At 37.8% G+C, this 23,382-nt stretch overlaps 1 protein-coding gene across 1 annotated transcript; it reads left to right on the top strand.

Moving 5' to 3' along the window:
• Positions 1-13,151: 13,151 nt before the first annotated feature.
• Positions 13,152-14,686, top strand: LOC101304017 (E3 ubiquitin-protein ligase PUB24-like). Its single transcript, XM_004303356.1, has one exon. The coding sequence runs from the start codon at positions 13,173-13,175 to the stop codon at positions 14,403-14,405; it is 1,233 nt and encodes a 410-aa protein (XP_004303404.1). The 5' UTR covers positions 13,152-13,172; the 3' UTR covers positions 14,406-14,686.
• Positions 14,687-23,382: the final 8,696 nt, after the last annotated feature.

Raw genomic sequence — 23,382 nt, 5'->3', positions numbered from 1 at the left:
ACAATTTTCATAATCTTTATCTATTACTCACTCATTTACTAACAATTGTGTGTTATTCATGTGCAAGATATGGTGATCATGGGGAAGAGGAAGGGCCGAGCCACTAAGGCCAATGTTTTGATGGAGTCAATACGGCAGACCGTCGGCTCAGCTAGCAGTAGCAGCCATCCTAACCCGATGCCGGCTAAGACAGTACCACCAGAGGGTCCCCCCTTGATCGTGCGACGCCCTATAGTTGACAGTTGTTCAACGGGATCTCAATCGGCATCTGTAACCGCAACCGAGAATGCAACCGCACCCGAGACTGCAACCGTACCCGAACTTGCAAGACGCATTCTCGGCAGCGCTCGAATCAAAGTTAGAAGCCAAACAAGTAAGTGTATTAATTTACTGCCCCCTAGTAAACTTCTACTGGGGGTCAGTAAACTTATAATGGGGGTCAGTAAACTTGCAGTACTATTCATTTTCATGCCACTTACACACAAAAGATATCCTCTTGTATATTAAGTATCATAATGTATTTTCACTGGGGGTCAGTACACTTCTACTGGGGGTCAATAAACGTCTACTGGGGGTCAGTAACCTTCTTCTGGGGGTCAGTAAACTTCTTCTGGGGGTTCGTAAATTTATAATGGGGGTCAGTAAACTTGCAGTACAATATGTCTCTTTCATTTTCATGCCACTTACACACAACAGATATCCTCTTGTATATTAAGTATCATAATGTATTTTCACATGTTAATTGTAGCTCTGGCCCCGAAAAAGAGGCGGGGTTTTTTTCTGGAAAGAAGGCGGAGGATATCGTTCAACAAACGGGGCAGAAGATCAAGCTGGAGTATTGCCCCCGTGTAAAAGGCCCTAGCGTCAGGGGGATAAACAGCTTGGTGGCACATGATATTGGTTGCGCCATACGGAATCTGGTGGGAATGAGGGCAAGCATGTTCTACGACCTTGATCAGACTGAGAAGTGGAAGGTGTGGAATGCAATGTCGGTAAGTAACTGAATAGTATATGAAAAGTAAATTTACTTAATTACATTTGTTTGATAACATATATATGATTGCTTATGTAATTGGAAGGCATGAACTGACCGAATTGACATCTCTTTGTTGATAAAATTTCATGTCTAAGGATATGTTTGCATAAGGCGTTTTCTTATAAAGTGAAAATGTTATGGATATGTGTAAAGTATGATCGAATATGTGTAAAGTATTGTGTGCTGATATGAATTGAAAGATGTGTTTTGTGATAATAATTTGGTGTGTTAATTTTTTTAATTTTGTTTTTTAGTGCTTAACATGGGAATTTTTTAGTGCTAAACAACCTGTCCGACGAATACAAAGATGAATCGTCGACTAAGAACAGATACACATTCGTCGGGCAAAAGCTATAACGACGAATTTTCCGTCGCTTAAGAACAATCATATATTCGTCAGTAAACATACATACCGAAGACAGTTCCGTCGGCTAAGAGGGATTTGGTATTCGTCGGCTAAGAACATGTCCGACAAAAACTTTCCGTCGATAGGGCGTTTTCTCAACGATTCCGTTTGTCGACAAGGCATGTAAGTGTCCGTCGGGTTGGATCGGTCTTAGTCGAAGACTAACTTATTTTCCGTCGCCTAAGTGTCTACCTCACGACACCTAGGCGACGGAACTTAGACGACGGATAATTCGTCGGGCAAGATTGTAATCGACTGATATGCGGTCTTAGGCGACGAATTGTTTCCGTCGGCTAAGTCGATATTTCCACTAGTGACATGCACTCTGATCGTGGGAAGCACATGTAGGGATGACAATAATCCCCAGCGGGTAGGGTACTCACGGGTATTCGATCCTAACGGGGGAGATATACGGTGATAAATGGGTGACGGGTATGGAGATCTTCAGTATTCGGATTTTTGAATCGGGTACGGGGCAGGTATGATATTTTGATATTCGTCCCCATCCCCACCCATTTAGGATGTAAATATTATTTTTAATATATATATATTATTTATAAATAGATATTAAATAGATATTTATGTAAAATCTTTTGTAAAATTTTTACTATGATTTTTTTAATGAATATTTATAGAAACTTCTTTTTTAACCGAAACTTGTATTCGTTTTTATTGGATTGAATTAAGAAACTTATTTATATATATATATTTGATTTTATTTTCATATTTCTATATGTCGTAATTAATTTTTAATAAAATTAATTATTACATAATTGTTAACGGGGATCAGAGCGGGTATGGGAACGTAATCCCCAAAGGAGACAGGTACGGGGAATCCCCATTATCTAATTACGGGGAACGGGACGGGTACGGGGATGAGGAATGAAAAAGGGTACGGGTATGGTATTTTGATCCCCTGACTTTACCATACCCATTGTCATCCCTAAGCACATGCACTCAGAAACATATCCCATCTGACGACATCGTCCATGAACGCACAATCATACATAAGCTAAAGATGTTTTATGGAAACCCTAGCGCATCCCCCGGGGGTTTTGTGTTTTGATAAAAACAATGAATATAAATCAACATAACTTCTTAAAGATAGTGTGTAAGTAGTGAGGAAAATAGTTTAATTAGTTCATTTGCAATATGAATAAGGGTGATGAATACTTATAGTGAATACATATATATGGTTGTTTCGTGATCTAGTTCTTTTGATGATTAGCATGGTTAATGGTTGCTTAACGTACCCAAATATATATATTTCATTTTAATTGTTCTTTTGTTGGTCATATGTTTCCCGAAACATCGTTAAAGATTTAGGAATTACTGAAGGGAGGAGGGAGAGGGACTGATCTAAAATTCGTATGAGATTGGTACATATTAGGAGAAATTTTTCTACACTCCCGTAGGACCATGTCAGCATGACATTTGATCCTCCTTATCCATAGTAATCTGAAACATATGCTCTTACTTAATCTAATTAAAATCAAATTATTTGATTATGGCATCGAATGACGTTTCTAGTCCTTCTTCATCTTCATCTCTATGGCGTCAATACTCCTCTTCCTAAATCCATGATCCATCAATTAGGTTTTGTTGTTATCAATTCCACAAGGTCAGTGATAATTATACCCTTCGATTTTCATTTCAATGAGAATAACTTCTTGCAAGAGCTCATACTCTATGCCACGAGCGTCGACTTGAGCAGGCTCGTCGCCTGGATCCGAAACCTAAACCCGAACCGAGAGGCTTCCAAGAAGGCCATGAAGCAATAGGTCGTCCTCTCATTAGACAATTCAATGGATGAATCTATTTATGCAATGAATAGCTTTCTGATACCTTAAAGCATGACTATGAGATTCAATCTCACACCTTAGAGCTTAATTAGCTAGGTGGGTATCACGTACGTTGTTTAAATGAGAATTAAGGCTCACAAATCACACTTCACAAATACAAACAAAATATCACGACTTAGAATCGCTAAACATTCAACATGACAAGATTCCACGACCGGCCGAAATATTGGGCCAAGAATTATACAGAGAAGTCAACTAAATGGTAGAACAACTAATGAAAGCCTTCATCCTTCTCGACGTTAGTTTTAGTTGAACAACTAATGTGAGAGCCTTAATCCTTCTCTACCTTAGATTCCGATGCCAATGACCTAGGAAAACTAGAACAAACAAAAACAAAAAAAAATTTGGTATACTAATTAATAACAAACAACGAACGGTTTAGTTAATTAATAGGGAAAATTCCTACTAACCCTAAATTTAGAGAAATTTTTTCCACTAACAAAATAAGATTCTAAAATGCCTATCAACCCAATAAACTAATTTATTCCTACTAACAAAATTTTTAACTTTGTGTGTTTTTCCTTCACCAAATTACCCCTATTTCTTATGTCTCCACCTCTTTTTCCTATCCATTGTTTCAGATCTTCTTTCTTTCTCTTTATGATCCTCTCTCTCTCTCTCGTCTTATCCTCGATGCCGACGACGATGCCAGGACAACGCCGAAGAGGCGACGATGCCTGGACAACGACGGCAGGGAGATCTCGTTGACGAGGCTGGCTCGATATTTGGCCAATACGACGCCGGATCCGTCCTAGTCCTCCACTTCTCCAACCACTCTCCTCTTGGGATAAGGTATGCCCTTGCCTTCTCATCGTCTCCTTCCACCTCTCCTCTCTCCTCTAATCTCTCTCTTCGTCTCAGATCGTCTGATTGTACGTCGTCACCGCCAATGTGTTCCGCGGATTTTGGCTTGGAGATTTAGTTGCTTAGAGATTGGCTTCGAAAACGTGGATTTTGGCTTGGAGATTTAGTTGCTCAAGAGATCAATGTGACCAATTTGCCCGTATTCGAGCTTGAGGCTTTTTTGAAATCGTTGTCTAAATTAAAGGAGCCATTGCGGGGATCACAGTAGCTTGTGTTGTGTTTCTGGTCCAGAATTACTAAAATGGATTGTTTTGGTCATGAATTTCAGTATTTGGGAATGCAGTCTATGAGGGAATTGTGGGTGGGTGGTGATTATTCTATTTGATGACCAATGAGCACAGTGACTGTCATTGATATGGTGCTGGATGCATGTGAAAAATGGTGGGAGAGTAATTCATTAATGTGTAAGTATTGATTGTCCAAAAAAAAATGTGTAAGTATTGATTCTGTTTCATATGCAGTTTGAATATGCAGTGATTTTTTTTTTCATATTTTCTTTTAATCAAGTAGGTAGAGAATCTTAGTTGGGTGTAGTCCCTCAGTAAACCTCCTACGTACTGCCCCCAGTAGGCCCTCAGTAGACCCTCCTATTGTTCCTAGTAAACCCTCCTACTGCCTTCAGTAGACCCTTTTACTGCCCCCAGTAGACCCTCCTACTGCCCCAGTAGGCTCTCAATAGACCCTCCCACTACCCCCAGTAGACTCTCCTACTGCCCCCAGTAGATCCTCATTAGTAGACCCTCCTATTGCCCCCAGTAGACCCCCGGACAGACCCTATGCATATTGCCTCCAAAAGACCCCCTACTACCCCCAATATATCCCCTGACAGACCCCTTACTGCTCCCAATAGACTCCTACTGCCCTCAATAGATCCCTTATCTTTCGTCGGAGTTCCGTCAACGATTGTCGGAGTCCGGTCAACGGTCGCCGGAGTCTGGTTAACGGTCGCCGGAGTCCGGTCAATAGTCGCCGGAACCCGGACAACGTCATCGGCCGTGGGAATCCCATTATAGAATTTTTTTTGTTAATAGACTTTTATAATGGTTTATTGTAGTTTATTTAATTCATTAAGGGTATAATTGTCTTTCTGCTGTTTAAGTTGGCTCTTAGGAATTTTAAAATCTGATTTTGTTGGTGGGAATAAAATTCTTAAAATTAAGGCTAATAGACATTGTCCCTAATTAATACTTATGTAAGTTCTGCATGGATATATAAAGGTTGTGCTTGTGTGTCTCATACGTTATTGTATACGGATTCTTAATTATAGTCTAAATGTATAAAGATTTATTGTGTGGCTCACTATTAATATATGCGATCGATAGTTCGATGCCGAGATTTTTATGCTTGCATGTAACTTCTGATCTTTGAGTCGTGGAAACTCACAATTTGTTTCTTCTTTGATCAAATAATAATATGGACGTAAGAGACCAAATTCCAAACCTTATTTCAATCTCTTTTACTATTAAACAATCAACAAGTTAGGCTACTCATCTAATTAAAAACCTTGCTCATGAACACTACTAATTAACATCTCATGAACAACATACAATATCGATCAGTTGACAAGGTCGAAGCTTATTCTACCAATTTTTTTTTAATATATAGTTTTTGTCTTGAAGACAAGAGTTTCTAAAGTTGATGAGATTTACTGCCTTTAATAGCAAATTGAAGCCTGCTAGTCAAAATTTATATATGCCGCAATTTCGCAAAGAACATGATCTTCACAGGTGTATATATTTAACTTGTATGTACTATGTAGTCCAAGACCAGAAAACGTTCTCCTCAATATGTAAAGAAAGAAACTTCCAGTTTCAGTAGTACTAGCTAACTTGTATGTATTCACATGCATCTGATATATCTGTTCGTTCATACCAATTTATTGCAGGTCCTCAAATTGACTCGTCCTTTTGACTCAAAAATGGAAGTTCAATAATTTTGTCTCTGGGAAGTTTCGTATGTTCTGCATGCAATAACACTACATGACATAACGTTATCCAAAACAGCTACGTCCTCAAATCCAATAATATTGATGATTTAGGAACAATATATATTTGTACGTACCCTGTTTTTTTTTTTAAGGTCATCAGATATAGAAAATGGATCCCTTTCACATTTCTGTTGGAAAATTGGAGTTGTAGGACTGTATCCCAAGAGATTACACGTTTTCAGATGAAGTAGTTGTTTGGCAACCATGTACTCGAAACATACACACTGGTCTAAGCTACCTTGAAATTTTGTCCAAAAAAACGTTACCTTGAAGTTAATTGACTCTCAGTCGCTCTTTTCTGTTTTTAGACTTGGCTAAATGAAAAGCAAATGTTTTCTTCTTCTAATTTACTCTGGATTCAGAATCTGATCGGTAAGTTTGACCATGCATTCCAAAATTCGATCCAACATCCTAAAGGGCAGTTGTTTGATGGGAGCATTTCTAATAAGGACCTTTATAATAAGGATTAGTTGAGGACTTTTGTTTCACCCATATTTCAATCTTAGATCCACATCTTCACCGTTTAGTTTATAGGTATTTATGAGTAGATCATTTATGCAAATTTTCAGCCATATTGACAGACTATGAAAACTTGAACAATTCATGTTTGACATATTTGGTTTGTCTATTAATTTGATATAGTTAATTACCTACCTTCGAATAACTCAATTTTATCGTAGCCCTCTGATACAAAGAACCATGAACCTAGATGCAACAGAGGATTCGCCACATTAATTGAAGAAGCTGATGAGTTCCAATGAACAATCACTATTGATCTTTGAGCTTCTGGCCTTGGAGTTATGAGATCTTTAATTATTATCTTTATTATTCAAGATTTAAATAAGTAGTCTTTTCGCATCTCTTCCTTAAGTTATAAAAGGAAGTTTTCTTTTCGTTTGTAATCAGATTTTAGTCTTGAGTTTTATTAGAAGTTTAAACAATTTGGTGAAGGAGTTCTTCCCATTTGTTATTCAAACTCTTATCTCTTAGGTGGATTCCTAGAGTGGCGAGTTTTGCTCTTATCTTCTTAGTGGATTCCTTGAAGTGGCGAGCATGCTCTTATCTCCTTAGTGGATTCCTCGGAGTGGTGAGCCTATCTATCCTAGAGACGTGCTCCCCACAGCAGTCTCTATTTTAGTCTCTCACCGCAGTGATTTTCTTGGTATCACCCTCTTTGGGTGAGCTATTTTTATACATGTAACTTTTATTGTTCTAATAGACTGACGCCTCTTTTCAAAAAAAAAAAATTATTCAAGTTGTTTACCAATTGAGCAGGACTCTCAATCATCAAATTGCCGCATGAGCGAGCTAAGGGATAATCTTCTCTCGTAGTCGAAATTTAATTGATAAAAGAAAATGTATAAGGGGTGGAGGACTTAGCCAAGATCATTCCCACAAAGTAAAGATACAAAGAACCAAGCCATATAAAAGCAATGAGGGGGACGAAACCAAAAACCGCAAATCTTGAGAACAAGAGCACAAATACAATAAAAGAGCCTAAACAAATGAAAAGAAATGAACTACAAATGCTTAAGACATATTGTCTTGTAGTCACAACATCGATCCATACTTGCATTTTGGACTCGCATCTAATATGATTTTGATATTTAATACATATTTTTTGATATTTGAGTGAGTTCTTTTTTCTTTTTCTTTTTTGTTAAGAAAGTTGGAATCACTCCATTAGGCATATAGCCAATAATCAATGATGGTAGAACGATCAATGCCTAAATAATCCGAAGATTACTCACACACAAAGCAAAGTACTTAATATAAAACTACAAATTGAAATGCAATCCTCAAAACTATGTCCAAAATATTGGACATGATATACTAGAAAGCAAAATAAACCTAGATAACCTTCCTCACTCAAAGCATAGTAACTCTCTCAACAAACCTAAGACCCATTGATGTACATTTCATTGTGAAGCAGAGGGACAGACTAAGCTAGGGTTTGGAAGGGTTCTTTCCTAGTTGGACTAGGAAATAAGCCTTCCTCAGTCTCGGACGCATCCTTTTTCTCTTCCACCACTGTTCCTGGTGCCATGGAATCGAAGATCTCTATTAAACTCTTCTTCTTGTTTCTGCTACCACGGGGGCGGCCCCTTTTCTTTAGAGATTTTCCGGTTTTCACAATGTTAAGATTGCCATCAGCAGCAACTGAGAACCCTAACTCATTAGGGTTTAGGGGAAGAGGCACCATGGCCAGATAGTGTCATGCACTCTTGTCGTCAACCTCATCGTCATCCTCTATTCCCTAACTCCAATGATTTTTGTGGGAGAAGGGAAGGCATGGACTTGTCTGATGGACATTGTTCTCTTGTCTTTTGGTATAGGAGGCACAACTACATGGGGAACTGAGAGAGAGATGGGTCTGTTGCCACGGAACACCATCAAATGAGGAACAGTAGGTTGAGACACCACCCAGGGTGCCACTAGTGAGGGAAACTCCTGTAGTTTTGGACATGGGAGACCACCACGATTTATCATGGCACAGTCTCTGCATCTCCCCAGTAAACGATCGTATCGAAACTTCACCGTGATCACGTCCTCAGGGGAAACCCTAATTAATTCTTCTTTCAAGTCGCATTGGATCATTGAGAGGGATGGGTGAGGAGCACCCTAGCAAGACTATTATTGATTCCACACTGGTCAACTTGAAGCACCGGGCCGATAGTCTCACCTACCAAGCGTGTGCAGTTGCCGCCGTCGTGAGCACTGCCGATAAATCATGTATTTCAACCCAAATTCACACAAAATCAAGAGGCACAACCATTATGTCAGAGAAACCATATAATCATTCAGTAAAATCATAGCTCTTTGATAACCCCATGGACCTCTTCTCTTGACACGAGCAACGTCCCTTTCGTTGGTGAAAGTGAAAAGGAACCGATCTCCTCATGCCTGGACCTCCACCGGAGTTGAAAGGCGCCACATGGATCTCACTGCGCTCCTGAAGGAGTCAAAATTCACTGCCCTAGCAGTGTTAAGTTTGTCGACAAGATAGAATCACGACACGATGAAGCCGTTTTTGGGCAACAAAGGTTTCCAAGATCAACTGGTTCATCTTGGTGGTTCAGAGAGAATATGGAGATCAGCCTTGCTGTCATGGAAGCAGTGGAGGCAGATATAGAAACTATCATGGGAGTAGGACGCCACACAACCAAAGAAAACCCTAACCTTAAAAAGAGAGTTTGGCTGCGGTATATTTTTTAAGCATGTTGAGTGAGTTCATTTTGAATGCAATCAATCAATCTAAATCTTCCATTATTTTTATATGTTCGACTCTTAAGGGAATACAAATCGAAACCAGAAAATCGTAAGGCAATATTCTAATAAGGCTTTTTCTATATTATATTTTAAATTTTTGTTCAAGTCACTATCTGTAAGAAGTAGGTTTTTTGTAATTGTAATGCAATAAAATTTATGACGTATTAGTTTCTAACCGATTGTCTCAGTGGCAATGCCGAAACTTAGACGCCATCCAATATAAATTAATTTTTTTTGAAAATAATATATCATTTATAGAAACAAAATCCAGAATGACATGAGTACAACGACAATATAGGGCACAATAGTGTCATTACATTAGACATTTAGCTCATTTATTTGTAAGCTTAGCGAAGGATAAAACTAGTTACATACAAGATACTAGAGAGACATAAAACCAGAGGCAAGGCGCTCAATTGCGGTATTCCAAGTCATATGAAACCATCTCGTTGCATCTAGCTCGCACAATCTGTCAAGCTATCCATGCACTAACACTTACCATTTAAGCTCAGACTTCTTGAACTGTCTATTCCCCACTGAGCCAAAAGGTGGGCTCAGAAGACCCAACCCTATCCCAAGGGAATGAAACTTGTCCAAGAAGCCCAAAATTCACGGATTGGGGCTCAAACTCAGGCCCAAAACCCATTTGGGAGAGCTCAGCTAGCAGCCACGTCCAGCAGCTGCCAAATCTGTTAGCAACCATGTCTGGCGGTTGCCAAATTTCTTCTATCGGCACATTGATCGTCGTCGTTAGCAGGTTAACCACCACCTCTGCAACCTTTCGTCCTCTACCATCAAGCGCATCAACCATTTTAGATTGAGCACCGTCCGGTGGGATCGTCAAAACCGCCATCCTCTCTCGAGGTCAGCCATCGAATCCTGTTGTTGTTGGAATAAGAACTGTAATATCCCAGAATTTCGGTTTTCTATTTTTAAAAGGAAAATTATTTTCGAGCTATTTTTTTTATTTCTATTTCTATTATTCTTTATTCTCTTTGTGGCTTTTGAAAATTATTCAAATTTTTGGTTTGTCAAATTTTATCTTTCGAGCCATAGGATTAATCTAGACGTCGTTACGAGTTCGTAGGTTTTTACGGAGCATCGTTTGGACATCGAAACTATTTTTAATGATTTTTGGAAGTTGGTATTATCCAAAAATTAAATTAAAAATAGAAATTTGTGGTGGCTTGATTTGGGTTGTTGGATTGTTTTAAACCACAAGATCTGGGCTGTCTATTTGAGATTATATTTGGGAATGGATAAGGTGGTAGAAGTGAACAGAAAAACACAACTCAGACCGCCCTCGGTCTCGAGCTGTTCTGCAGCGATGACGGAGCTCGGACCTCCCTCCGCCATCCGGTCACTTCTGGCGCCCTACTCATGGCCACGGCTTCATCTCGTCGTCCCCGACCTTCTTGTGATAGCAATTTGAAGAGTGGAGCTCCGGTGAGAGAGAAAAGCAGGAGAGAAGACGATTTATTTCCGATCGGGTTTTCGATCCTAACCACGGCGGCAAGCATGAATGGTAATGGTAGATTTGTCTCAGTCTCTACGTTCTCCCTGTGGCCTTAGATTCTTTATATGAATTTCTGTAAGAGATAATCGAAGAGGGGAAGGATTTCTGGGTTTTCTGGCCAAGTTCTGTGTGTTACGGTCACCGGCAAAGGCAAGTGAGGTATGAAACTTGATCTTCTCTTCAAGCTCTACCTCTCTATGTAATTAAAATTGAGTTTAGAAGAATTTGGATTGGGGCAGTGTTGTGGTGGCTGCTGTTCATAACGACAGTGGTGGAGGAGTTGTCTAATTGATTGTTATCGTTTACGATAAAAGCATGTGTATTCTGTGATTTATATGATCGATGTTACTGCTTGCTATAAAAAGCATGTGTTGAATGTTATATTATGCGCATCGATATTTGATTGCATACATAATGCATTGTGAGAAATTGTGAGATTAGTGAGAATGGTGATTGTGGAGATGAGAATGAGATTGATAGAATAGAGACATTTTGTGTAGTTGAGTTTCCTCATGGGTTGTCCTCGAGATCTATGATTAGCCCACACGTGCACAAATACAGAGAAAGTATGCCCTTTCGATGGCGGACATCGATAAAACAATCTTAGCAGGTTGCGGATCGGGAGACCATGAGTATAACAAGATGACTAACAAAAGAGGTGCAGGTGGTGAGATATTATTGATTGTTAGATCATATATTCGAGACATCTGAGTCACCCCCAGTTGGTAAAATACACGGTATGAGACGTGTAGACTCACATGTTTTTGTTGTATGCACTGATAGCCAGTAATTGAGAAAGACATTCATTATCATACATGCATTGGATTGGTATTTTTATAAAGTATTGTTTGATATTTGATAATTTGATTGTGTCATGTAGTTAAGTATAACTTGAAAAGGTTTGACCTTACTGAGTGTAAGCTCACCCCTATAGAATCTTGTTCAGGTGCCTAGATGGACATGTCTTACGAGAAGTTTAACTGTGTCGTTTAGTTGACATGTACGAGAGTCAACCAGGTTTACAAAAGATTAGAAATGAGATAGATCGCAAGGCTTGCCTGTTTTGTCTTTATAATTGTTTTTGTTATACAATTTATTTTGTTTTTAACAATTTTTAGAAAAGTATTTGAAATTGTTTTATTTTTTTTACTTTTCCCGCTCACGCCTCGAGTTCGGCGTCAGGTGCTTGGAAACCACCGACACCGGGTCCAGGGTGTGACAAGAACCATCGACTCAAAAGCACCAGCTTCGGTTGGTTCCTCTGATGTCCCAGACATCAATCTTCTTCCATTTAAAACCTTCTCAACCGCAAAGAACAACTGCGGTCGAGAGCTTAGAACAGTTAGGATTCCATGGCCACCACAGTTTGAGAAGAACTTTCCTCTCTGAGTCGCCGTTGTCGATAGCCCACCACTGGATGGTCAGGGAAGCACATTGCTCTTCGCTGCCGCTAGAAAATTTTTGGTTGGAAACCCTAAGACGCTCCATGAAAATCGGACATCTCGTCTTTTTTTGTTTGTTTTTGGTTTTGATTGATTTGTTATGTAGCTTATGTACTTATTTAGTGTCAAAGTAATACCATTCCATCAAATATAATTTTAGAGCATCACTTTTAAGATTTACTACTTGTCTCTCGCTGTTTATTTAGCTAAAAAATAAAAATATAGTAGAAAAGTAGAAGTGAACTTGATATAAAGACATTACTCAACAACTCAATAAAGGCGGTCAATCAATATCGAGCTGGTCAAATTTTGTAAAATTTATGATTTGATTTTTATTCTTACATGAGAAGTAAATTTGAATCTTACAAATGGAGAAATAAGCTTTGCAATTAAATTTACGAAGAGATACCAAATGAATTTAAAAGAAGAAAAATGATGTCGATCAGATGAGTACTGTTTGGTTTCTGGTTAACATTACCGAGATGCTCATGTATACATTTGACTCAGATTTAAAAAGGGCTTCAAAAGGGTCCCAAATCCAAATTCTGCTCTATGCTACTCATTCCGTGTTCATTTCATTACTTTGATCATTGCCCACAACTTTTCTCGTTTGACCGCCCAACCTGCCTTTGAATAGATTAGTATTACCATCACCAATTATATCATGACCAGTCCACTCTCTTTGGTCATTATATCAGCCGCATCCTCTTACCTGACTTACCACCTCAACCACCCAAAGGGTACTTCTTCCTCCTTCACTCTCTCAACTTCCTTCTGATCTGCACATTCATGGCTGAAGATATTGATGTTCCTCAGTATTTCGTATGCCCTATTTCCCTTCAGATCATGACAGACCCTGTAACAGCCATTACAGGCATCACATACGACCGAGACAGCATCGAGCACTGGCTATTCCACGCCAAGAACACCACCTGCCCTGTAACCAAACAGCGTCTTCCCAAAGACTCCGAGTTAACTCCTAATCACACGTTACGCCGTTTGATCCAGGCGTGGTGCACAGACAATGCCTCTAAAGGCGTGAATCGAATTCCGACTCCGAAACCACCTCTCAGCAAAGCTCAAGTCGTGAAGCTGCTCAAGGACTTTCCAGACCCGCAGTTCCAGCTGAAAATCGTTCGAAAACTGGAGCTGCTTGCTACCGAAAACGAAGGTAACCTAAAATACATGGCGGAAGCCGGTGTGGCAAAAACAATGCTGTTATTCATCGTAACATGTTATAAAAATGGTAGGGTTGATGGTCTGGAAGAAGCTCTCAGCGTGCTTCACTTTGTTCGGATTCCACCCGATGAATTAAATCATCTTTTGTTAGAGAACAATCACATTATGGACTCGTTGACGTGGGTTTTGAGCCGCGAGATGGAGAACCAAATCGCGGTGAACACGCACGTCATGTTGGTGCTCAAGTCCATGATTCAGAAGGTGAGTTCAAGCGTGCTAGAAACTCTCAACCCTGAATTTTTCAGGAACATTTTAGGGGTTTTGAGAAATGGTGCCGTCACGCAACAAGGCATTAATGCGGCTCTACAAGTGATGCTAGACACTTGCCGCTGCGGAAGCAATCGAATCAAATTGGTTGAATCCGGCGCAGTTTATGAGCTCGTTGAGCTCGAATTAGGTGGTGCAGTTCACGAAAAGAAAACTACTGAGCTCGTTTTGGGGATACTATTCCATTTGTGTTCTTGTGCGGAAGGGAGAGCTCAGTTTCTTGGTCATAAAGCAAGCATATTAGTAGTGTCCGATAGGATCTTGAAGGGTTCGCAGGCGGCCGACGATCGAGCTGTTCTGATCCTTTACTTGATAAGCAAGTACTCTGGAAATAAGATGGTGCTTCAGGAAATGTTGGAGTTTGGAGCTGTGAAGAAGCTTATAATGTTGATCCAAGTCGACTGTGCTCCATATTTGAAAGAAAAAGCAAGGGAAATTCTTAGTTCACATTCTGGTGAGTGGAAGAACTCACCTTGTTTTCCTCGGAGCTCTGTCACAGGTCATGATATATATTGATGACATATATAGAGCGTGGTATTTATTCATCTAGTCAATAAGTGATGAAGCAAATTATGTTCAAATACTATTAGACTTATATGCAAGTATGACAAATATATGCATTCATATAGTTCTAATTTAAGTGATTGAACATAATTTTCTTGTATCACATTAATCGTTAATACATGTATTGATAGATATATGATCTTTGTATCTATTTATTTAAACTGTTTATCATATTAACTAAACGAATTTTGTTAGACAATACAAATTGAATGTATGAAAGAATCAGAATGAGCACACTTCTGGCAATAATACGTGATTGTAACAAACGGGTACCGGTCTACGACTTTTGCTTAATATTAAAGGCAATAATTTTTTTTGGTCAATAATATTAAAGGCAATAATTAAATCCACCCCATATTATTGTTTAGTACTTCTGGGATTGCCCTACGAAGAATATATATGGACAACAGTAGACTTAATATTTTATTATTGGCTTATGAAACATTCTTCATCTAGAATTTGAGAAATCGTTTTAACTTTTAACCATTAATTCACGTTGAATGCGGTTATTATCTTCTTATCATCTTATTTTCCTTAGTTCACCCTATAATTATTTTGATTTTGAAATTAAAGATCATTTTATTCAATTATTAAGGATGTTTAAGATGAATCGGTAACTGTCCATTACCGATTACCCGATTGGTCTAGTGGCATAGTCCCCTCTTTATAAGTGAGAAGTTGTAAGTACGACTCACGATACACTTGTATTGTAGTTATTTATCCAATAAAAAAATGAATCGGTAATTCAATAAAACAAGAAAGAAAACCTCTCCCTCCACAAAAACCCTAACGCGCTTGGCCTTCTCCATATGTTGTCAGATCTTGTGCGACGGCACGTACACCATCATGGCGGCATTGTTGATGGGTTTTTGAAGGTGTTAGGGCTAGCTGTTCGTTGGTCCTATAATATGTCATGTAGTTAGTGTGTATAGACCGGATGCTGTTGGTCTGAGTTTGGCCTACGTGTCGTATTGGAAAAAATGGTGAAAATCACTATTTTATTTAACCATTTTAAATTGGATAATTTAAGTGGGTTATAGGGTGTGAATGAGAATAGTCACCCAAAGTTGAATACTTGAAACAGTTTTATACTTTTCACCTTCCATGGTTGTTTGGATTCTATAGCATCATAAGATGTTAAATGGAATGGTAGTGGATGTTAAATGGAATGGTTGTGGTGTTATGAAAGGTTGTAACATTACAAGGTTTTAACTACACCAAAGGTGAAAGGGTTGTAACTCATGAATTCATATTCATGACATTCAAGTGATTCTAAGGTTTCCTCATGAATAAATAGGTGACCTCTTCCCTCATTCTATATACACCAACTCAAAATCTTCTCCTCCTCTCTTGAGTTCTCTCTCTTTCTCTAGTTTTAGCTTTCTGGTGATAGAAAGAAGGTACAACAAGTTCGTCGGGTGTTCTTGGTAGCAGTGCAGCTCCAAAAACATGAGCGGCCGTTGTATCCTAGGAGACAAGTGTCATCAGGCCTTTTGCACCGATAGAGGAGGCATAATTTGTCTTAAGGAAAGTGTGTGAGACACACGACTTGACTTCAACTTTTTTCTCTCCTCTTATAGCCGAGTTAGTAACATTGATGTTCTTCATGTTCATCTTGTGTTCTTGATTTTACAATTATAATTATTTATTTTAATTATAAATTGGATTTATATGAATATATATTTGCAATATCTAACCTTGTTCTTACAATCTTTAGACAACCGAGGATCTGAAAAGAAGGCATGGGTCAGTGGCTACTCCACCAAGGCAAATGTTGTGGAACATGGTCAAAGCTCCAAGACCAAAAAGTTCAAAAATCAAGGGTCCAAGCTAGGAACAAGAGGAGGCATTGCCAAGAAGGCAAGGTTTGAAGGCAAGTGCTTCAATTGTGACAAGACTGGTCACAAAGTTGACTGCAACAAGCCAAAGAAGAAGAAGAGCAAGGAAGCCTACATGATTGAAGATGTCACAAGAGATGTCTCTGACATTAACCTCTCTGCTGTGGTCTCAGAGGTGAACATGGTGGGCTCAAACCCAAAGGAGTGGTGGCTCAACATTGGAGCTACTCGCCATGTCTGTGCTGATAAGAAGATGTTCTCCAAATTTGAGCCTACCACTGATGGGGAAACTCAACCACATCTGTCACTGAGGGCAAGGGCAATGTGGTTCTGAAGATGACCTCTGAGAAGGAACTAACTTTGAACAACGTTTTGTATGTTCCTGATATCCGCAAGAACCTTATCTTTGGTGCACTGCTGAACACTCATGGTTTTCGAATAGTGATAGAGTCTGACAAGGTTGTTTTGTCCAAGAGTGGAATGTATGTGGGTAAGGGTTATATGACTATATGAGTGATGGAATGTTCAAACTAAATGTAATGACAATTGTCAAAAATATGAATGAAGCTAGCACTTCCACTTATATGCTTGAGTCTTCTAATTTATGACATGGTAGACTAGGACATGTTAATTATGGCACTTTACGAAGGCTAATTAACATGGAACACTTACCAACATTCCAAATTGATGCGAAATATAAGTATGAAACTTGTGTTGAGGCAAAACTAACGAGATCATCTTTCAAGACCGTTGAAAGAAACAATGAACCCCTTGATTTAATCCATAACAATATATGTGATTTAAAATCAACACAGTCTCGAGATGGTAACAGATATTTTATTACCTTTATCGATGACATCATGAAATACTGCTATGTGTATTTGCTGAAGAGCAAAGATGAGGCAATAGAGAAATTTGTTCTCTATAAGAGTGAGGTCGAAAATCAACTCGATAAGAAAATCAAAGTATTAAGAAGTGATCGAGGAAGTGAGTATGAATTGCCATTTGATAAATTTTGTGCTCAACATGGGATTATTCACAAGAGAACCACACCTTACTCGCCATAGTCCAACAGCGTTGCTAAACGAAAGAACCGTATTTTGATTGAAATGATGAATGCAATGCTACTAAGTTCTGGGTTGCCACCCAACATGTGGGGAGACGCCATTTTATCGGCTAATTACCTTTTAAATAAGGTTCCTAAAAAGAAAGAAGAGATAACTCCATATGAACTATGGAAAGGAAGAAAGCCATCCTATGATTACTTGCGAGTATGAGGATGTTTGGCTAAGGTGACAGTCCTTAAACCTAAAAAGGTGAAAAATGGGCCTAAAACAGTTGATTGCATTTTCATTGAATATGCACATAATAGTACGGTTTATCGTTTCCTTGTGCACAAATTAGAAATCTCTGATATACATAAGGACACAATAATGGAATCGAGAAATGTATCATTTTTCAAAAATGTGTTTCCATGTAAGTCTAGAGAATAATCAAGTTCTTCGAAACGGACACGTGAGGCTAGTATTGGAACTAGCCAGGCTGCTAATGTCATCAAGAAACTGAGTCTGAGGTTGAACCTAGACGAAGGAAGAGAGCAAGGACAAAAAAAAAATCCTTTGGGTTAGATATTTTGACATATATGCTTGAAGGTGAACCTCGTAAAGAGGTGGTGAACTCTACTGATCGTCCTTTGTGGAAAGAAACTATCAAGAGTGAAATTGACTCCATTTTGCAAAATCACACTTGGGAACTGGTGGATCTTCCACCAGGTTGTAAATCTTTAAGCTCCAAGTGGATTTTCAAAAGGAAATTGAAAGCTGATGGGTCAATAGACAAGTACAAGGCAAGGTTTGTGATTAAAGGTTATAAGCAAAAAGAAGGTCTGGACTATTTTGACACTTATTCTCCTGTGACAAGAATAACATCTATCAGAATGGTACTTGCAATCGCCGCATTGCAGAATCTTGAAATACATCAAATGGATGTGAAGACCGCTTTCCTTAATGGAGAAGTTGAAGAGAAAATTTATATGGAGCAACCTGAGGGTTTCTCCGCTCCTGGTCAAGAAAGGAAAGTGTGCAAATTGGTAAAGTCATTGTATGGCTTAAAACAAGCACCAAAGTAGTGGCATGAGAAATTTGACAACGCTATGATCACAAGTGGATTCAAGATCAATGAATGTGATAAATGTGTGTATGTCAAAGACACAGAAAATGGATATGTCATCATATGTTTGTATGTTGATGGCATGCTTATCGTTGGAAGCAATGAAAAGATGATCAAATCGACTAAGGATGTGTTAAATTCCGTATTTTACATGAAAGATATGGGTCATGCTGATGTCATATTGGGGATTAAAATCACAAGAACATCCAATGGACTTGTATTAAGTCAATCACATTATGTGGACAATATCCTCAAACTCGAGTTTTTCTGGTATGAACACAACCGGACAGAATTCAGTCCGTCCATTTGTTTTTCGAGTTTGAGGGCCTTAACGATCACCAAATTGGCTGAAATTTTGCAGAGATGATCTACACAAGATAATCTAGATATGTCTAGAAGGAAGTTTGAGAAAATTCGATCGGTAAGTGGTGCAAAAATGAAAATCCGCACCAAAACTTTGGTGCGGACGTCCACACCTGATAGCATTGTGTGTGTATATATACACACACACCAACATTATTAACGTTGCTTTTAGGACGTTGCTTTTAGGTTTACGACACGTGAGCCAAATCAAGGTGGAACTAGAACTGTCTAAATGGATGAAAACCCACTACAACATGTTTTCTTCGCTAACGAAAACCCCACTATAGGATTAGGGTTACTGCAAAAGCACCCCCAGCTTTCATGCATGTATGTGGACCTGAAATCCTTTCAGTTCTTAGTCGAAGTTGAATATGAAACTCAGAAAATGTTGCATTTAGATTGACGGAAGAATGAAGACATCTCTCTGCCGCCGATGTATTCTCCTTATTTTTCAATCTGAACTGACATTGTTGTGTTAAATGATGTACTTGGGAAATGATCGAGGTCAGGTACTCTCATGGCCTATTAATATAGTTCCAAATTAAGCTTATCCAAGTTGAATTGTTCACGAAATATTTTGGTTCGTTGGACGTGTGTAGCTTATCTACTTCATTGGAAAGGCTTGAGTTTGCCCCAAGACGAGCATACATAGATTATGCTGAATCGAAACAGTCAATCTTGTCAATTCATATAAAGATTCTGGGAAAATTCTACAATACTTTACCTTTATATCTTTTTCTTCTTTTTTTTTTCTGAAATTTACCTGTATATATATCATACATACACACAAAAGATTTTTTTCTGTACGTATACCCAAGAATCTTAATTAGTAATGTACGTTTATAGCTACTGCTAATTGAATCATACAAAAATTTACTGTACTGTTAGCTAATGTTCAATATTATTCTTTTTGAATGTCATATATTGTTCAAGTTTTGCCATGTCGACTAAATCTTCCATTGATCGATGCTAATTCAGCCCATATTTTGTTTGATGATTACATTAAATTGGGCTAGTTAAAGGTTCAGATTCTTTTTGCTTTGATCACTATCTGCCTGTCAACCGTTGTTAAACTGTATCTAACCTTCTAATATGAACTGTTATCCAAGCTCACATGCAGAGCATCCACAACTCCACAAGCCAAGAGATACGTACACATCTCAGCATGTAGTATATGTTTAAACTTAATTCTATTTCAAAAAGATTGCTTAAAATTCTCAACAATCTTTCGCAAGTTTTAGGTACTTTGTAAAAAATGCTTAAAAAAATCTCTACAATCTTTCGCAAGTTTTAGGTACTTGTACCTGTAGTGCAATTCTATTCTTGTATGCAGGACGTACTGTGATCATAATCATACCCTAGAGTAAGGATTGGATCGGAACATTATATATCAAACTCTAACCTTCACTATCGCCTACATTCTCAAAAAAAAAAAACCTTCACTATCGCCTTAATGTACCTCTTACAAGGAGCATTCTCCGAGATGTAGTTAAAAATGTTTTAAATTTGTCTTTTATTTCTTCCATAATTTGATTTGATAAAATGCTTTTTATGGCAATGATCAAACAGCTCATTGTTTTACATAGAGACGCATCAGAACCCCATCATAACAATCTGATAATGAGGTTTAGAACGAACGGACAAATTTTCAGTTGGACGATCGTATAGAATTATTGAAACTAAAGACATCACAAAATTTGCTTTGGTTAAAGATTAAAAGAAACAAAAAAAGCAGATTTTCCACAGTCGGTGATGATTATGTTGAAGCTTCAAAGTCACCTGTGATGTGATCTACGTACTACTCTTAGTCTGACTGAAATCAAAACCATTGAAAATATATATGATTGAATCCCAGGTACAACTGGCTGATCACGACGTACATGTGGCAACTGGTTAAATGGTTGACATTTTGTTAAACACAAATTCTCTCAAGCTTAACTTGTTAATTACTTCAATTTCAAAAAGAGTTTTGATACTTCATAATTTCAGTTTTGAGTCGTGGTCTTATACCGTACGTAGAGGTTATCCGTTCAAATACAATGTGAATGAACATTTTAAATATCAATATATATTAATACAGAAATACATTTTCATTACCGTTTGGTCTAGCATCATAAGTCTCTCTATATAAATGAGAAGTCGTGAGTTCGACACATAATAGACTCGTTGTAGCATATTAGTTATTTATCTGATAAAAAACAATAAAAAAATACAAAAAACTGAAATGTCCGTCAAGTTTTTAATAATTTCAAAATTAAACCTAGCTTAGTTGGATATATATTCAGCTTCAAGAACAGCAAGTGTGCAAGTTGAGAGAGGCAAGAAGCATGCAGGTCCACACAGGAGTAGGATTGGGGATGAAATTAAGCTGAAACATGCACGTCCACCTCTCCATATGTCTCACTCTCAGCCCGGCCAGCCTCAACAAGAATAATCAAAATCCTTCTCAAAAAAAGAATAATCAAAATCAAATTTTAAAGCTAGCTAGCTTGTTGATCGATGGATAAGAACAAACCGGCGCTGGTGTGGCTGGCGGTGGCGGACCACTCGTCGACGCTTCGTGCACACGTTTGCAACTACGTATTACTATCCAGCCTTGACCACTCGAGCTCTTATTCCTGTGGGCGTTACCTAGCAGGTCGATCAGCTCCAGTTGCTGTAGTACTACTTAAGCATAGCGGCTTACTGGGTGGGAATTAATTAGGGCACGCGAGCAAAATATGCCGTGGCTGACCTCGAAGAGGCAAGTCAAGTCATCATTGCCCATCCAATACACAACCACTCCATTAGGGCATGGAGGAGCAGATAAGACTTAATTTGAAGCATGCATGCATATGCATAACGAAGGCTCTTGCGTCATGCATTTCATCACTCAATTTGAAGCTTCCTCTTGTGATTAGATTCAAATCGATCTGTTAATTAAAGATACAAGTATACTTTGTGAAGACAATATATACAAGCCAAAGTCTAAAATATTCAATTTCAGTACGCATATATTCTTTCTTACATAAAACAGTACATATCAAGGTTTTATATCCGAGTGTTTAATATTGTGTTTCAATTGATCCACCTATTTTTAAGTCATTCGTGAAGATGCGAGAGAATTCTCCGTGAAAGAAAGACGAGGAAACTAATTCTGCCTTAAACTCATTATTAAATCATGAAAAATTAATGATCCAAAATTCTCATACTCTGCATCGATAACAAAATTCATTTTCCAAACTTAGAGCATCTCCAACAGCTTCTTCATTTTCTTAGACTTATCAATTTTAAATATAGAGCTATTTTTAGGTCTAACAGCTTCCTCATCTCATTCCCCAAAATGAGGATAGAGAAGAAAGAGAATCACTCATTCCCCAAATTTGCAGCAAAGCCTTCCTTCTCCAAATTATCGAAATTAACATTGTCATAATTAGATCCTCACATACTCCAATAAGAAGTATAAAATATAAAATATATTATTGAGTATTTTATTGTTATAATAAGGTATATGACTTTTAATTTTGTTATAATTAAAAATGATGTAGAATATTTAATTATAGTAATAAATGTCAAAATCTCTAAAATAGGGAAGCTGTTGGAGTTAGAGCAAATTTTTTTTTAGAGATTTTGACTTTTGCTTTCCCAGTACATATTACAATATCCAAGTATATTTTGGAGAAATTTTAGAGAAGCTGTTGGAGTACAAGAAAGGCCATGATAGTTGTGATTACAAATGTTACTATCATTTTCACTATTGTGAGAAATGTGAACAAATATTATGAACTAGCTAGTATCTATATATCCTGACCTTTACATTAAAATAATAAACATGAAGTTGACCTAGTTTTTTTTTTCGTTTTGGTTTAATAGACATTGTTCTACGTTTTAGCATTGTTTGCAATGTTTAATTGAACTGTACGATGACAAAATCAACTGAGGTGTTCAAGTTAATTGCCTTCAAAACCTAGTTGCTATTAATTAATCTACTGTCCCATAATTCCCATGTAATATTGTTCCCCGTTATTATCTTAACTGTACGAGCTTCTACGTAGCTGAAGATGTAATTAACTTGGTTTTAGTCATCAAATTACGAAAATTTTAATTAAGATCAACGCGTACGTGCATGCATGCTCACAAATATTTGGTCTAAATTTTTATGTATCCTAATTTTTTTATTTTTTTGTTTTTTGATAAAGAAATTAATCAACTTTGTTACATGATAATAAACTAATAATGATAATTAGCTAGCACGTAATAATAGATTTAGAGTGAACATGCACACGCATTTGCGTTTCATAATGCGTTATATATATATATAGATATATATATATATATATATATATATCTATATATATATATCAGGGCCCTTCCAATGAGGGATCCCTATTTTAAGCTATTTATAGGGATATGGCATTACACCAACTTCCTGATTATAATTTTACATCTCCACCGTTCATATCTTAGGTCTATATAAGTAGATCACCTCTACAAAATTTCATATGATTTGGTGATCGTTAAGGCTTTCAAAAGTTCAATTTAGTTTTAATGGCCTTCAACGGTTTTAGTTTGACATAAGC

The sequence above is a fragment of the Fragaria vesca genome, linkage group LG6 (genome assembly GCF_000184155.1).
Source record: "Fragaria vesca subsp. vesca linkage group LG6, FraVesHawaii_1.0, whole genome shotgun sequence".
NCBI classification, from domain to species: Eukaryota; Viridiplantae; Streptophyta; class Magnoliopsida; order Rosales; family Rosaceae; genus Fragaria; species Fragaria vesca.
This window is presented reverse-complemented; position numbering and strand designations above follow the sequence as displayed.

Coding starts and splice junctions, on each gene's coding strand:
- LOC101304017 (XM_004303356.1), top strand. CDS start 13,173: ATGGCTGAAGATATTGATGTTCCTCAGTATTTCGTATGCCCTATTTCC.